The 18,609-nt window shown below is 43.9% G+C and overlaps 1 protein-coding gene across 9 annotated transcripts in view; it reads right to left on the reverse strand.

Moving 5' to 3' along the window:
* Positions 1 to 18,609, reverse strand: part of CCDC73 (coiled-coil domain containing 73) — a 60,583-nt gene that overhangs the window by 22,245 nt on the left and 19,729 nt on the right. For all 9 annotated transcript variants that reach the window (XM_075567350.1, XM_075567357.1, XM_075567355.1 and 6 more), the window contains 5 exons: positions 6,066 to 6,137; positions 4,291 to 4,362; positions 3,498 to 3,533; positions 2,475 to 2,549; positions 1,117 to 1,155 (listed from right to left, as the gene is read on the reverse strand). In XM_075567350.1, the coding sequence (XP_075423465.1) occupies positions 1,117 to 1,155; positions 2,475 to 2,549; positions 3,498 to 3,533; positions 4,291 to 4,362; positions 6,066 to 6,137 (294 nt within the window). The remainder of the gene's footprint in view (positions 1 to 1,116; positions 1,156 to 2,474; positions 2,550 to 3,497; positions 3,534 to 4,290; positions 4,363 to 6,065; positions 6,138 to 18,609) is intronic.

An 18,609-nucleotide genomic window follows, 5' to 3' on the forward strand; every position in this document is an offset into this window, starting at 1 on the left:
AAATGTCAGGGTACTTAAAGCTAAATCAGATGTTTGTTTTTGAGCTGGTTAATTAAAATCACCGTTTATAATAGTCTGACAATATTATCGTTTTTCTTTCCAGCTGAGCAGAAGCAGACTTTTCACAGCTTTTATTCAATCAAGCTTGGCAGTTTCTTTACAGCATTGCTTGTCACATCCTTCATTACCGTAAAAGACCTACGTACTTGTTGGGTTTTCATGGAAAGCATTGTCTTCTTTCAATTCTTGTCCTTGTACAGTAAGAGTTCTAAACTATACTGGCGAATCGTGAAAGCAACCATTAAAATGCTATACAGAAATGTATTATTGTCACTCAGATACAGTTGCATTCTACAGTTAGCTTTAATGATTAGACAAAAGAGCACCGAAAGGCCTTGTCTTTCATGTCTTTTTAAATATTTTTAAAAAAATCTTCTTGCTACTGTACAATTATATTTCTACACAAATGGGTGTAATATTTACCACACTCTGGTATCAAATGTCTGCAAACTGAATTTTTTGGTGGTAATTGTCATTTCTTGTAAAATTGTATGTTTACCATGACAACCACCTTTCACTATACTTTTCAATTTATGAAACTGTCATATAAAGTGATGTCTGCTGTTTCCATAGTAGTTAAATCAAATCACTGATAAAAATGATTACAATCAAAGAGCAGAGCGGGAAAGAATAAAACCAGATGCACAATTCAGAGCACAGGTAGTACAGTTTTTGAACAATTTACAGAACATTATTCACGAGATCTGTCCACAGATATAACTCCTTGTAGACACATTATTTGTACATGATCATGGACCAATCATGTCAAATGGCTCCCACTTATACAAATATTTTAATGAGGAAAATAGATCAACAACCACTCCAAATTCATGGATGCATCATGTTATTGAATGGGTGCAGATAATGTGCTCACAATGTAGCATTGGTCAAAAGATAAACTGGTCCACTTAATTAATGACAAACTATTTTACATACCCTGGATTTCCAAGTGACTAAGAAAAAACAGGCACGGTTAATTAAATTACATGGAAAATCAATCAAATGAAATTCTCTTACTTAGCATCAAATCAGAGTACATTTTGAGAAGTTCCTTACCATTTCATGTAGTTTCTTCTGTAAGCTGTATTTTGACATCTATCAGATCAAAACACACAGTAAAGAAAAGATTGGTCTTGAAATAATGGCTTGTTTAAAATGACAGAGTTTTGAGGAAAACCCTGAATCCTACTTGTTCAAATTCTAAACGCTGTAAAAAGTATAGTGAAAAACATCCACACTAGTGAAATATGACTGGCATTAGTAAAAAAAAAACAACAACAAAAAACACCACTGCAAAAGGAACTAAGCAAATGTATTGTACAGGTTTAAACAAAAAAAACACTGACACCTTTAAGTAGCACCGATTTCACAGTTTCGTAACTAATTTACATGTAGGGTAATATAACCAGAAATTTCAACATACCGTTTTATTTTAATATTTGATTTTCACTCAACACTATCTGTGATAGAACAGTTATTTACAATTACACTGTTAATACAGTCTTACATCTGAAACTGGTATTAGTATTTCCTTTCTCCATAGGTCATAATATCATTTAGTATAAAATGTCATTCTTTAACTTGGAAAATACCATAATGCCCTTCAATTTCTCATCTGCCCATGTATCATGAGCAGTGGACCATGAGATACGCTATACATCACCGCTGCTGTGTCATGGACTGAACAAGGCAAAACAAATCCCATCTGATCTCACACAGAAGGTCAGCCATGTGGGGGAATTTATTTTGCTTCCAAAATGCAACTAGCATTAAGCAGATGATTAAGCATGCTGACACTGACAGGGAAAACAATCTATTTGTGAAAGAATTTTAATAAGAATCAAATGCATAACATACCACAAGTCCAATTATCTGTACTTATAGGACCACAAAGGAAGTTATTTCCCTCAATTTCACTTACATTGGATATCAGAGACAGATCTGAACAATACTACATTAAAACCCAATAATGTTCCAATTGTAGCATAGTGTGAAACTAACAATATAATTATTATGTAGAAGCATTGCTAACATGGATACATTGATCATACATTGAATAAATATACTTTAATGCATACAATAAAAAGGATATGGAATGTGAACACAGCTACAAAATTAAATTCCTATTACTTCTGTATTTAGCCCTGTTTACCCTATACAATATATACTGTTTATACACTTGTGCTCCCTGACAGGGAAATTAAAATACTTAGACACACGACTTAATGGCCATATTTGTATAAATAGTTTACCAAGAATGTAGAACATCCTAGTATAGGATTACTCACCATAGGTTGTATTGCTATATAATGAACTTAGCCCCCCTTCACAAATATATGCAATTAAAAAAAGTAAGTTATGTGTACAGAAACGTTTCATACTGAGATCTTATTCCTAATAAATAAAGATTTCACCTGTAATGTTTTCAAATCTTCTTTCAGGCCACCAATCTCCCTTTCCTTAATTTCTGCAGCAAGTTGAAATTGTCCCTTCATTGAATTTAATTAAAACATAAAAAAACAACATAGAATCATAATTACAAAAATAATATAAAAAGTAATCGAGTCATCAATTTCTTCTGTTATTTATTTTTGGTCCGTGCCTTCTTGTTTTTACCCAAGTGCACTCTGACAATACTTTAAAGCCCCCCTAAAAAACAACAACATTTTCTTTTCAATATTTGAACTTGGGGTGCTGAACCCCGCTCTTTTCAGCTCCGGGGACACCACCTTGTTCCCTATTTACTTACCGGTGAAGTTATTGTTATTACTTCCTGATTTTTGAAGGGGATTTAAATGGCCGTCCAATGGGAAGCCGCAACAGATGATGTTCCAGCGTCCTATTGGCCTGAAATATAGCAGCACTTGTGTTTCCCTTGGAGGGAGTTTGAAACCCTGTAACTTCCCTAGTAAGTATTTCAAGAACCCGAGGGACATGGAACCTAGCAATAGCGCAGTTTTGTTTTGGGGAACCATCCTATTAAAAAAAGGGGGGAAGGGTTAAAAAAAACAAAAAAACAAGTTAGGAGGATTGCTCTTTTAACCCCTACAGTGCTTTAATGACATACGGTGTACGTCAAGAAAAATGGCACCCAGCGGCACTTATGACGTGTATCATTGGCCTCTACTACTTGTTTAAGGAAATTGAAGGAGAGGGCCCACATCCAGCCTGACAGTGGGAACAGAAAATGTGTCAGGCGATGCGGTAGTGCCGGAGGGTCTGTGGTGGACTTGGCACGACCCTCCAGCACTGTAATATGCTGTCATATTGTTCCTGTTAATTATGTCTACATTTCATTGTTTTTGTTTAGCTAAAAGTCCTTAAAATCTACCAAAATGATTGGCCAGAATAAATGAATGAAGAGATAAAAAGGTGCGTTAAACCGACACAAATTTGTAATAAGATTGAATTACACACAGGTTAATTCTGCACAGTACCTTTTCTTCTTCGGTGGCACACATCTTTGCCTGCAACTTTAAATCAAAAAAGAAAACATGTTTCAAGCTCAGAACATCTACTCTTGTTTCCCGATAAGCACATTTTAAAATGATGGGTCACTTTTCATGTGTTTACATTGAATAGTCTGGAAGTTGTAAAGGAAAACAGAAACAGTTTAACTATAGCCTATATTTCTAAATAGACCTGTTCATAAAAATAACAGGTTTTGAATACTAGTATTCTGACCACAGCTGTTAGCATGATGTCACCAGAAACAATCATTTAGCACCAATCAATTGTGGGTGATAGTAAACAAGCCAGAACATTAAAATGTCCCAATGCAAATGAACAATGAATTCACAGCTGCTTGGGCATTTCATGCTATTCCTCAAATCATACTGCAACCCATTACATTTTTGTGTTTTTTTTTGTTTTATATCAAGTTCCTTAAGTCACTTATCAATGCTTCTCCATATATACTGTAGCATTGCATATTATTGTGTTTCAGCTGAAAGGTGACAGATACTTTATGTATACTGTATGCATAAGCAATCCCCACATTATTGCATTCATGCAAAAAAAAAAAGTAACCACTGCAATAGGCCTAATTTCTGGTGGTTCATAAACTGGCATTGAACTGGATTCAAGAAAATCAAATAAAAAGATTATTAATGGAAAGAAAACAAAACTGCCGTTGGCTCCTGCCGAAGTCAATGTGATGCAGCAAACACAAAGCAATTTTACTCAGCTTTACAATCTAATGAAGTTGTAGCAACAATCATTGTGTGGTACCTGCTTTTTTAAAGCTGCTAGGGCTTCTTTGTGTCGCTTGTCTAAGATTTCTGACTGATGTGATAATGTTTCCTGCTCAAAAAGACAAAAATGAAGTTAGCTGGAGAGTGAGAATAAAGTGTGCTTCTCCCGGTAAGTATTACTCTAAACCAGGGGTGGTTAGCCCGCAGGGCCATGACGGCATTTGGAATGGCCCGTCATCCTCCCGCAATCTTCCCACTGGAAGTCAGGCCCAACTTCCGTATCTGTCCGCGGGGCCCCAGCTCCCCTCCGCTGTGGGACCCGAGGCCTCCTCCCACCCGCCCAAGGTAAAATTCTTAGAGGGGGTGGGATTGAGTGACAGAGGAGGATGAGGGGCAATAGAGTGAGATGAGAGAGGAGGAGCAAGGGGGATTGAATGAGAGAGGAGATGGGGGGGGTTTGAGTAACAGAGGAGGATGGATGGGGGATTGAGTAAGAGAGGAGGATGAAGGGGGAATTGAGTGAGAGGAGGATGGGGGGGATTGAGTAAAAGGGGGATGAGGAGATTGAGTAAGAGAGAAGGGGGGATTGAGTAAAAGAGGAGGATAGAGGGGGAATTGAGTGAGACAGGAGGATGGAGGGGGGATTGAGTAAGAGAGGAGGATGGGGGAAATTGAGTGAGAGGGGGATGAGGGGGGATTGAGTGAGAGGAGGATGAGGGGGGATTGAGTGAGGGGGATGAGGGGGGATTGAGTGAGGGGATGAGGGGGGATTGAGTGAGAGGAGGATGAGGGGGGATTGAGTGAGAGGAGATTGAGGGGGGATTGAGTGAGAGGAGGATGAGGGGGGATTGAGTGAGAGGAGGATGAGGGGGGATTGAGTGAGAGGAGGATGGGGGGGATTAAGTAAAAGAGGAGGATGGAGGAGGGATTAAGTAAGAGAGGAGGAAGGGGGGATTGAGTCAGAGAGGAGGATGGAGGAGGGATGGAGAGAGAGAGGAGGATGGAGGTGGGATTGAGTGAGAGGGGAAGATGGCGGGGGGATCGAGTAGGAGGTTGAGGGGGGATTGAGTGAGAGGAGGATGAGGGGGGATTGAGTGAGAGGAGGATGAGGAGGGATTGAGTAAAAGAGGGGGATGGTGGGATTGAGTAAAAGAGGGGGATGGGGGGACTAAGTAAAAGAGGAGGATGGAGGGGGGATTAAGTAAGAGAGGAGGAAGGGGGGATTGAGTCAGAGAGGAGGATGGAGGGGGATTGAGGGAGAGAGGAGGATGCGGGGGGATTGAGGGAGATAGGAGGATGGAGGGGAATTGAGGAAGAGAGGAGGATGGGGGAAATTGAGTGAGAGGAGGATGGGAGAAATTGAGTGAGAGGAGGAGAGGAAAATTGAGAAGGGGGGGTGGAATTGGTAGAGTGAGGCGGAAGGGCAGTAGGACAGTGGCCCTCTAAACAAATTGTACCCGTTTAATGGCACGCCTGAAAAAAGGGTTGGCCACCCTTGCTACAGATAATACAACCTTGCCTAACAAAAGGCCGCACAGAATGATGTTTTTATTGCTTTATACACAGCATTATTGAACTCACTGTCTTGTAATAAGGCCAATATAATTGTGCACATTTCCCAAATTAAAAACATATCAAACTGACTAATATTTGACACATTTGAAAACTGTCTCTGAAAAATCAGTATAGGGCCATATTTACTAAGCATAGCTTTGCCATGAGACATCTTTCGGCACAAGAAGACATCTTACAGCCCAAGAGTCACCCTTTCATATGCATAAGCCTTAAATTTAGGTAAGAGTTAACACGCACATTTTGCCACACAAGCTCTTGTTTCTCCATCAGAATTTTACTGATTTGTTCCTCGTACTGAATTTTAGCAACCTGGTAACAAAGAAACGTAAATTAGTACAGGTTGTACATTAACATATATGCATATGCTTTTTATAGAGTAAATTTAAAGCATTATACAGAAATTATCAACTGTTTTTACTAAACTCTAGGTATGTCTAAAGCTTTCCTTGACAATATTTGGCTCAGTCAAGCCATTCAGAATGATGTGTGAATTGCCATATATATATATATATATAAAAAAAAAAATGTGGATACCGTGTCTTAATTACGCACCTTTATCAAGTTTCTAGATCCATTTCCTTAATCTCCGAAGCTCTAGCCACTACTTTTAATAGTGTGTAGTTCTTGTAACCACATTAGTCACAGACAAGTGCTGATTTTTTTGTAGTCATTAACACCTTTTAAAAGATCAGTTGGTGTACAGCAGTTTTCAAAACTCACGGGCCCATATTTATTAAGTGGTGACAGATTCCATATGGCAACTTTGTGGCTTTGAAAGACCCTTATGGCTCATTCAAGTCTTCCGGCACCCGAAGGTGTCTTACTGAATAGCACCACTTAGTAAATATAGGCTACTGCCCCCAAGCATGAAAAACCGAACTGTGAGGTTCCAAAAACTCTGCACACACACATTTAGTAATGCATTAAATAGTCCCTTCGCTGTTCTTGCATGTCTATCTTCTCTAGGAATTTTAGAAGCTAGAGTTTAAATTAATGTATTCACTTGATCAGCAAACCAACACTGCTAAATACATACAAATGTTAAAGGCACTGTATTATCACTGTTTGAGAGAAACTGCCTATAAATCCAGCAGCGTGCTGGTTAATTGCACATAGGCAATCAACCAGACTCCACCTGGCTGATTAGGAGAAAAGCCTGATGTGAGAAACAGAAGAGAGATTTGCTTAGCTCACAATTGGGCTGACATAAGGAGAAGGAGGACAGACCAGATTTCCTTAGCCCACAACTGGGCTGACCTGAGGAAAAGATGGTGTCTTGATGCACACAGAAGGACTGTATGCTGACAGCAAGACAAGGGGACAAGACATCTATACCTGGACACAAGCATGCTGACCAAGGAGAACAGAGAGGCCTTCCCCTACAGCAACAACAGATACAGATAAGAGACTTTCTTGTTGGACTATATATATATATATATATATATATATATATATATATATATATATATATATATATATATATATATATATAAAAGAGACAGACAGACAGACAGAGAGAGAGACAGAGAGACAGAGAGAGACAGACACAGAGACAGATACAGAGAGAGACAGACACAGAGAGAGAGAGACACAGAGAGAGAGAGAGACAGAGAGACAGAGAGACAGAGAGAGAGAGAGGTTTGTGTGATGTCTCAGACTCTAAAAACAAACTTAACATACAGTACTGTAGATGTTAAGTATATTTATAGAGTCTGTTTCATCACACCAATCCTGTGGCGTAGCAGGTAGGAAATTGGTACTAGTATGTGAAAGGTCCTGGGTTCGATGCAGATTGTCTGATTGAAAACACCAAATCAATGGTAGATCTAGAAGCCCTGAAACCACACTGGGACTCTGGCAGAATCCATAGTCTACAGAGTACAACATGGGCAAATGCCTTTCCAACTGTGCTCAGACGCAAAATACCATGATTACTATTAGTTACTTCGGTCGCCTTTGTTCTTATACAGTGTTTTAATGTTCGCATCATGCATAACTTGTGGCGCTACTCCTTGTTTCCAACAGAGGATGAGAAGTTTGTGTTACTGATGGATTAATACCGACTTCCCACACTTGATCACTTCTGCTGGACTCCCATCTTTCTTTCCACTTTCCAGATTGTCAATAACCTTATTGAGCAGTTTCTGTGAGTAGTAAGAAAAGTCTGTGCTCACTTTGTAAAGGAGGTTTCCTCCTATTTTATAGATGTGCTAATTGTCTAAAGAGTTTCCCCTGGGTCGAAGTACATACGTAGAGATAAGGCAACGATTATATAGGAGCTGCTGGGCAGCAGCACGATGCTGTGACATCACCGCTACGATCCGGCAAAGCGGCAAGTTGAACTGCAGACTGCAGGCAGCCGGAGGAGACAGGGAGTCGTGGCGGTGGCATGGCCATGAGCGGTTCTGCCTAATTAGCTGAACCGGTCACGTGACGCGGCCGTCGCCTGCCAAGAATAAATTCCTCTGTCTCCTCTCCAGTTTGCCGCCCTGCAGTTCGGCGCTGCGCGCCCATCGCGATAGGTATGTTTGGTTACATTGGATTTATGAACTTTTTAGCTGCGACGCCACCGGGCGATTTTAGGTATAATCACGGCCTAATAAAGCAGGCAGACCACACAGTCAAGGAAGCGATTCAGCAACTTTCTGCCCTATGTGGTCATATAGACAAATGTATTGCATTTATTGCATAGTTTGTGATGAGAGCTGTTTCAGTGACCTTATATTCCTTTGGGTAGATCCCAAGGAAGTGCACAACCCATCTTTCCAGGGTGTTATCTTTAGAGTTGGGCCTATAGCTATTTTGAGGTCATCCTATATTCCTCTAATTTATCCTATGTCCGATGCAGATTGTATTTGTGTGCATAGCTTCAACAATTAGTTGTTAGTACAGCGTCTTGAGGTCTGTTGAAGTTCACCTTTTTTCTTTCCACGGTTCAAGAAACATTTGGTCTGTGAAGTTCTTCTTGTACTGAAGGAGAGAAGTTTGTATTGCTTTGATAAGCGGTGTAATTTCATGTAAGGACGCCTATAACCAGTCCGGTTTTTAAGGATCATTGTTTTCGGACTATCCCATTTTTCTTCTGCAGTCTTGCATAAGGGTAGATCAGCAATGGTCTCTTCTAAAGCCTCCATACAAAGAGTTTTCACATGAATATTTGTACACATTGTATTAAAGCTGCAGTTCAGTCTTTTTTTTATTTATTTTTTTAATTCAATAGATACATGTGGGCAATCTCTAATTACCTAAAGAACTGTATAGCTGCCAGTCAATTCGTTCTCCATGTATTGATCGGCGAAATTTGGCGACATCTTTAGATATGGGATATGTTTTTCATCTGCTTCTGTCAGTCAGTGGAAGCTCAAGAATATTCATGAGCACTCCTGCACTGACATGTGCAAGAGGGAGGGCAGGGCTCACAAAGGGGTGTGACAGGACATGAAGGGGCAGTGCCTTAGTAAATGCTTGTTAAAATAGAATACAAGAAAATTGGTCTTTCAAAGTTGTTTTTTTAAAAACAGAAAATGCTAAAAGTATTTTTTCTTACTACAGAACTGATTTATTAAAAAAAAAAACACACATGCAGGATATTGACTGAACTGCAGCTTTAATATGGGCAATGCTTTTGCGCTTGATATTAGACAATATCTTAATCTGGAATTACTTTTGTTGATTATAAGTGAATGGTCAGTCTACACCGTGAAATGTGCAAGTAATGGTGCACATTATTGATGTGAAACCATCTGGTGATGATGAAGTCCAGCTGGTGCCAGTTGCCAGATCTTGGGTGTCTCCATGATACTTTATGGCATACTTAGTCTTCAAAAAGAGTTGTTAATACTCAGGCCATGATAGGCGCATAATTCTAGTAACCCCTGTCCATCATGCTAACCATGATGTGTGGACCAAAGCAGATTGATCAGGCTTCTCTGTCAGCACCAACCCTGACGTTAACATCTCCTAGGAGATATAAATCTTCTGTGTTGGGCATCATAATAATAGCACTATTAAGCTCATCATACAATTGATCTTTAAACCTGAACATGAGTAGAGTGTTGCAGCATATGCACGCACAACACTATTATTCCTGTTCTGATGTTGACAAGCAGAGTGTTAAGATTCTCTCTGAACCATTTGAAGGGTTTTTTTTTACTTAAGGTGTTTTTGATGTCTTGGTTGTGATTGTGCTGGGTTAGCTTTTGATTGTCCAATGCCATAACTATCTGAATCAGCCTGCATAGGGGGGCACAGGAGAAAAGAGGAAGGTGGTATCATTCCCAGGGAAGTGAGGCAGAACAAAAAAAGTGAACCCCAATCAAAAAGGATAACAAGGGAAATAAAGACAAACATGAAACAAATAAAAAGAACATAGATATGAAAAAAAATATTCAAACAAACAAATACTGAAGAGGAAAAGAGAAAAGACATGCAGAAAATGTGCTAGACCCCAGTGAGAGAGCGCCAACCTTCAGTCAGAGCGGCAGCCCTAGTGAGAGAGTGCAAGCCCCCAGTGAGAGCGCCAGCCTTCAGTCAGAGCGGCAGCCCTCAGTGAGAGAGTGCCAACACCCAGTGAGAAAGTGCCAGCCCCCAGTGACAGCATCAGCCCTCAGTGAGATCCAGCCCCCAGTATCCAGTCAGAGCGCCAGCCTTTAGTCAGAGTGCCAGTCCCCAGTGAGAGTGCCATCCCCCAGTGAGAGAGAGTGCCAACCCCAGTGAGAGAGAGAGAGCGTTAGCCCTCCAGTGAGAAAGCATCTACCACCAGTGAGAGAGCGCCAGCCTCTAGTGAGAGATCCAGCCCCCAGCGAGAGCACTAGTCTTCAGTCAGAGCGCCAGCTTTGAGTGAGAGCGCCAGCCCCGAGTGAGCGCCAGCCCCCAGTGAGAAAGCTCCAGTCTCCAATGAGAGCACCAGCCCCTAGTGAGAAACCTCCAGTCTCCAGTGAGAGAAATCCAGCCCCCAGTGAAAGCGCCAGTGTGAGTGCCAGCCCCAATAAGAGCGCCAGACCCAACAGTCTCAACAGTTAAGGAGTATGTAACTCATAAAGTACAGGAGCAGGAAGAGACTATGCAAAACATGTTCCTGCATATAGAGGACCTGGATAATAGAGGGAGACGTTCTAACATAAGTATTAGGGGAATACCCGAAACAGTAGAACGCCAAGAGCTGGTCCCATACCTACAAAAGCTATTCTCCCATGGGACTGATGAATCACAGGAACGGACCTGGAAGATGGACAGGGCACACAGAGCGCTTAGACCCAGACCATCAGATCCCCCGAGAGACACTGTAATTAAAATGCAAGACTTTACTGACAAGGAGGTCATTGTGCAAAAGGCCAGAGACATTAACAATATAGATTTTGATGGGGCCAAGATCTAGCTGCATAACAATCTCTCCAAGTTAACCCTGCAGAGTAATATTCCAGGACCCAAAGCAAGTAAAGAATCGCAGGACTCCGCGATGCCAGGAACCACCCGATTCCACCCAGAGCGGAGAGGACAACAATGGGTTGGCGTGGGCAGTAAGAAGAACAAAAATCCCAACGATAACAGCGTTCAACAGAACAGGGACAGGAAGAGCCTATAGAACGAAACAGAGCCGCCGAGTGAAGAAGAGTAATTATTGTAATATAATGGAGATTTTTGACTATGTACTTTTATGTCCGACTGTCAGACTAGAGGTCCGAACTACGCAACGTGGTGGACATATGCCGATATGACTATAACTCACAAACTGTAACGTTGCTGACTGCAAACAGGATACGGACCCGCAGGGCAGAGGTAGGGAGTAATAAAGCAACCTTGGCCTGGGATCAGCGGCCTGGGATGCTAGGGTAATCAGGTACGTTCCGAGGTCGAGGCAGGTGGCAGGCAAAGGGTAGTCAAGTCCGTTTCCGAGGTCGTGGCAGGCGGCAGGCAGGGGGTAGTCAGATTCAATTCCAAGGTCAAGACAGGCAGCAGGCAAAACAAAGGCATGGGGGAGCTCAGAAAGGACAAGGTAACCAGTACTTTGCACGAGCAAAGACTAGTAGCAACTGCCTGTCTTTTAAATGCCAGAGGCAGCTGCTTGAAATAACAATCAAAGAGAGGCTGGTTTCCTGTCAGGGGAGTAAGGGCAGGATTTGGCAAGAAGCAAGATGGCTGTGGTAGTTTTGGACCAGATATCACTTCCTGTCAACATTCATCCTGAATGTTCAGATAGATCCCTTAAACAAACTAAATGCCTTTGCAAGAGCAAAAGACAAAGTGTAATAGTATCTGACAGTTCACAGGTTTAGAAAGGGTTCTTCCTCTTTTTCTTCTGTTGATAGTTCAGATTAGAGATAATTATGGGAGGACGAAGTTTTTCTAGATTAGTTTATGAAGATGTCTATAGTAATGCTGTGATTTTATTACAGATGTATTATGGATAATAAATTAAGGGTTCGATGTCGCCTTAACATTAAGTTTGAGGGATAAGATAAGAAATTGAAAAAAAGAGAGTAGATAGAAGACTGATTTTGCTGCCCCCCCTACACCCTCCCTATTTTTCCTCCCCTCCCCACCCTTCCCCCAACCCCCTCCCCTGTGGACAAGGAATGGCTGGACCGCCTGGGCTTGCGCACTCGCCTCCCCTCCTATATCTCCACACCAGGACTGGTATGGGCACGTGGTTCTGTCTGCTAGCAATCTGAGTAGATAAGTAGCGGAGCCACCCATTTCGAGAGAATAGGTTAGGTTGGGAGGTCTCGAGAAATGGGGGACCAAAAGGCTGATCCCAATTTTTGGTTAATTGTGTATTTATATGTGTATGTGTTTTTATGTATTTTTTTTTTTTTTTTTATAACTTGTATTTTATTGAGATATTTGTACAGGAAATACAATAAAACATACGTTGCATAGTAACTTTGAGCATCGCAGTAAAATAAATACAATCTTTGAAACATACTGTGTTGTGTATAAAATGGGGGTTCCACGACTTTTCGCGCCCTACCGTTGTATTTTTGTATTTTTGACTGTTTTTCTTTTTCTATAACAAGTCAACTATCGCAGGGAGAAATTATCCAAAAGTTTACTTGGCAGATGATGGTCGAGGGTAAGGTGGTTCTAAAGAAGGTAAGAAGGTAAGAAGGTTGGAGTAAAAAACAAACAGAGGTTGGCTGCTAACCATCACTACGAACCCAAACACCACAACAAACATGACATATAGGATAGGCACTTGAATGTAAAGGGGCTAAACTCACCGGTAAAAAGGAGACGGGCCCTTGCAGAGAAAAAAAAGAGGAAAAACTATGTAATGTTTATACAGGAACCGCATTTTAAAAGCGATAAAGAACTGAGAATGATCAATAAAGACATTGTACAAAATTTCTATAGCTCATCAAGAGATAAGAAAAACGGGGTGGGAATTCTGCGTAGCAAGAATTTTAAGCTGCAGGTTATCACCACGAAGAAATATATAGAAGGTAGATATATAATGATCAAATGGAAGATAAAGGAGAAGAAGGTTACCTTAGCAAATATATATGCCCCCAACGTTGGGCAGGCAGATTTTTTAGAGGAAGTGCTGGCAATAACTGATGTGTTTAGAGAAGGAGCTCTATATCCACCCCAGTGTACATCTGCGTTGCCCCAAAGGCGGACAACCTTTGGTGCAGCCGAAGGGCAGCCAAAGGGTGTGAGCCGTTTGCTGATGTTTGGTGATGTTAAAGCTGCTCTATTTCAATCTGAAACTCACAAACCCTTTATCCCCTGTACCCAATTCTCCAACTCTATCTGTCCATGAAATGCCTGTGAATTCACTGTATAACTATGTGCTCTTATTGTAACAATGTATTTTTTTTATAACTCCATGCCCAGGACATACTTGAAAATGGGAGGTAACTCTCAATGTATTACTTCCGGGTAAAACATTTTTTATAAATAAATAAATATAAATAAATAAATCTGGGTGGTGATTTTAATATTGCACTAAACCCGGTGTTAGATCATTCTAAAGGACATACAAAAGTGAGCAAAAACAGACAACATTTATAAATAAAATATTGAATTAACCGGCATTGGTTGATGCCTGGAGAGTTTTGAACCCGTCAGGAAGAGATTACATGTATTACTCACACCCACATGATAGCTACTCTAGAGTAGATTATCTTTTTAGAGACCTGATCAATACGAGTAAAATACGGAAAGTCAATATTGGTAATATTACATGGTCAGACCATGCACCAGTAACTCTAGAAATTGATTTGGGTGGGGGGGTCTATACAGAAAGGTGAGTGGACATGGAGATTGAATGAGTCTTTACTGAAAAACAGTAATGTAGTATTAGTGACTGAGGATGCTCTTAAAAATTATTTCGCAGAAAATAATGTAAGGAATATTTCGCCAGCAATACTGTGGGAAGCTCATAAAAGTGTTATAAAGGGAGTGTTTATTCAGCAAGCCTCCCTCAGGAAAAAACTAAGAGAAATTATAAAATTAAGCAAGCTAATCCAAGACCTTGAAACAAAACATAAGAGGGCAGCAGATAAGGAGATATTGGCGGAACTAATAACAGCAAGAGGAAAATTCAATTTGTTAGCAACTCAAAAAATAGAAAAAAGTCATTGACTTGGCTTAACATAAATATTATGAGAAAGGTAACAAAATGGAGAGACTGTTAGCCAATCAGTTAAAGCAGAAGCAGAGCCAATATAATATCAGCAAAATTCAGAAGCAGGATGGGGTAGTGTCATAGGATCCAAACGTTATTAAAGAAGAGTTTAGACCAGGCCTGCACAACTCGTAAAGCAAGAAGGGCCAAAATGCTCCAAGGAAAAAAAATTTGGGCCGCACGGGTAAAATCATCATCATCATCATCTCTCCTCCAGCACCTCTCATCATCATCCTCATATCTCCCCCAGAACCCCTCACTATCAACCTTTGCGATACTCCCCATCTATCTCTCATACCCCCATCTCTCCCCCTCACCCACACACATAATACTCCCTCTCCACAAACACACAATACCCCACTGCACACCACACACATCCCACCCCCCCTACACCTCACATCCTTCTCCCCCCCTGCACCTCACATCACTCTCCCCCTGCACCTCACACTACTCTTCCCCCCTGCACCTCACACCACTCTCCCCCCCTACTCCTCACACCACTCTCCCCCCCTGCACCTCACACCACTCTCCCCCCCTGCACCTCACATCCCTCTCCCCCCCTGCACCTCACATCACTCTCCCCCCCTGCACCTCACATCACTCTCCCCCTGCACCTCACATCACTCTCCCCCGCTGCACCTCACATCACTCTCCCCCCCTGCACCTCACATCACTCTCCCCCCCTGCACTTCACATCACTCTCCCCCTGCACCTCACATCACTCTCCCCCCCCTGCACCTCACATCACTCTCCCCCCTGCACCTCACATCACTCTCCCCCCCTGCACCTCACATCACTCTCCCCCCCTGCACCTCACATCACTCTCCCCCCCTGCACCTCACATCACTCTCCCCCCCTGCACCTCACATCACTCTCCCCCCCCTGCACCTCACATCACTCTCCCCCCCTGCACCTCACATCACTCTCCCCCGCTGCACCTCACATCACTCTCCCCCCCTGCACCTCACATCACTCTCCCCCCCTGCACTTCACATCACTCTCCCCCCCTGCACCTCACATCACTCTCCCCCCCGGCACCTCACATCACTCTCCCCCCTGCACCTCACATCACTCTCCCCCCCTGCACCTCACATCACTCTCCACCCCTGCACCTCACATCACTCTCCCCCCCCTGCACCTCACATCACTCTCCCCCCCTGCACCTCACATCACTCTCCCCCCCTGCACCTCACATCACTCTCCCCCCCTGCACCTCACATCACTCTCCCCCTGCACCTCACATCACTCTCCCCCTTCACCTCACATCACTCTCCCCCTCTGCACCTCACATCACTCTCCCCCCCTGCACCTCACATCACTCTCCCCCCCTGCACCTCCAATCACCCCCCCCTGCACCTCCAATCACCCCCCCTGCACCTCCAATCACCCCCCCCTGCACCTCCAATCACCCCCCCTGCACCTCCAATCACCCCCCCTGCACCTCCAATGACCCGCCCTGCACCTCCAATGACCCGCCCTGCACCTCCAATGACCCGCCCTGCACCTCCAATGACCCGCCCTGCACCTCCAATGACCCCCCTGCACTTCCAATGACCCCCTGCACCTCCAATGACCCCCCTGCGCCTCCAATGACCCCCCCTGCACCTCGAATCACCTCCAATCACCCCCCCTGTACCTCCAATCACCTCCCTGCACCTCCAATCACCCCCCCCCTGCACCTCCAATCACCCCCCCTGCACCTCCAATCACCCCCCCCCCCCTGCACCTCCAATCACCCCCCCCCCCCCTGCACCTCCAATCACCCCCCCTGCACCTCCAATCACCCCCCCCCCCCTGCACCTCCAATCACCCCCCCTGCACCTCCAATCACCCCCCCTGCACCTCCAATCACCCCCCCTGCACCTCCAATCACCCCTGCACCTCACCCCCTGCACCTCACATCATCCTTCCTGCACCTCACCTCCCCTGCACCTCACCTCACCTCCCCTGCACCTCACCTCCAATGCACCTCACATCACCCCCGGGACCGCGGGGAATCGCCGCCATTTATTTATTTTTTTAAGTTTTTTTTTTTTTTTTTAAATCTCATCGCGGGCCGCACAGAGAGGCCGGGCGGGCCGCATGCGGCCCGCGAGCCGTATGTTGTGCAGGCCTGGTTTAGACTATTCTATGAGAAATTAGACAATATAGAAGCCATGCAAAATAGGAAGCAGGGATATATAAAGGAAGATGTAGAATTAATTATGAAGGATATTCAAACCAGAACAATTATACCCGAGGCGAGAATAAACTTGATGCGGTTATAACGTGGGAAGAGATAGGTAAAGTGGTGAAAGATCTACCTAATGGAAAAAGTCCAGGCCCTGACGGACTACCACATACATACTTTAAAACATTTGCAAACTCTCTTATAGTATATATTCAGGGCATGTTTAACACTTTTAGAGACTCAGGAAACTTATCTCAATATATGTCAGAAGCCAGTGGTGGGATTCAAAATTTTTAGCAACAGGCCCTCTCTCACCAGGGGGGGGGGAGAGGCGGGGAAGACTGGGTGATAAGGAGACAGGGGGAGAGAGACGGGGAGAGAGACAGGGGAAAGAGACGGAGGGAAAGAGAGACCGGGGGGGTGGGGGGGAGAAGAGAGACCATGGAGGGGGGGAAGAGAGACCAGGGAGGGGGGAAGAGAGAGACCAGGGAGGGGGGAAGAGAGAGACCAAGGAGGGTGGAGAGAGACCGAGGGTGGAGAGAGACCGGGGGGGGGGGAGGGGGAAGAGACAGGGGGGGGGGAGGGGGAAGAGACAGGGGGGGGGGAAAGAGAGACGGGGGGAAGAGAGACCAGGGAGGGGGGAGTGAGAGACCAGAGAGGGGGGAGTGAGAGACCAGGGAGGGGGGAGTGAGAGACCAGGGAGGGGGGAAGAGACTAAGGAGGGGAAAGACATGGGGGGGAGGAGCAAAGCATCCAGGGGGGGAGAAGAGAGACTAGGAGGGGAGCAGAGACGGGGGAGGGGGGAGAAAGAGACCAGGGGGGGAGAGAGAGACCAGGGGTGGAGAGAGAGACCAGGATGGGGAGAGAGACCAGGGGTCCCAGTGCAATGCAATGCCCAAAAGTGCAACACAATTACAAATGTGAAACATTTGAAGTTTTTTTCTGGCAGCTGGAACAGCGTGCTGGGGAGACTCGGGGGGTGAGGGGTGTCCCGGTGGTTCAACTGAGTGGCTGCAGCACTTACCTGGTAGTCAGAAACTTGTTCTCAGCGGAGCAGCAGTAGGCAGGTTCTATCATTCTTTAAGCTCTTGCTGGAGTGATGCCAGGGTTCAACAGCTTGTGTAACTGGGCATACTCTGACCCCCCCCCCCCCCCCCCCCCCATACCCGAGTTGGCGCCATGAAGGTGTTAGAGGCAGAACGGAGGCTGAGTGCTTCTCCACATGGGGTCTAAGCAGCAGCAGGACACAGAGCGGAGTTCTTAAAGAGGAGGGGGGAAGGTAGCCGGTTCTGCGAACTAAGAGAATTTTAGGCACCGGTTCTCCAGAGCCGGTGCGAACCGGCAGAATCCCTCTACTGTCAGGACTGTTTCTTTGGACTACTCTGAACTTCAAAGGGACTTACTTGGGGCGGGGATCCATCCTGGATAGCCCACTCAAGATGTCAATTGTTTTAATCAAATTTTATAGACATGGTCTGGGGAGAGGAGCTTCAAAGCCTCTCTACAAGGGGTGGGCTTATGCTGGTGCCATGAGGAAAGAATGTTTTTAAATCAGGGAAAAAGATTTTAAAAATCAGATCTCACCAGAGGCATGCTTTGAACAAAGTACGTGAGACCTCCTGTTCTGAGCCAGTGGCCTCTCTGGGGAAAATCCATAGCATTTGGTAAAGTATAGGATTTTCTGTTTCTGTTTTCTACTTTTATTTTAAGAAGCTATTCTGCCTTATATGGTAACTGTATGTTTTTTTTGTAATACCTTTTCTGTAACCTAAGCACTGTATTTTTATATATATTAAAACATTGAAAAAGTAATGCTTTGGGCTCTGAGTGAACTGATTGCACACTCTGGAGAAAGAAATTACGATTCAGACACATTTAGCTACAACTGATTTTGGTGTGTTAAAGTGCATAGTTTTTTAATATAAAAAAAGGGACCTGGGGCCCTGGCAAATATTAATCTGATATCTTTTATCATATTTGCA

The sequence above is a fragment of the Ascaphus truei genome, chromosome 12 (assembly GCF_040206685.1).
Source record: "Ascaphus truei isolate aAscTru1 chromosome 12, aAscTru1.hap1, whole genome shotgun sequence".
Lineage (NCBI taxonomy): Eukaryota > Metazoa > Chordata > Amphibia > Anura > Ascaphidae > Ascaphus > Ascaphus truei.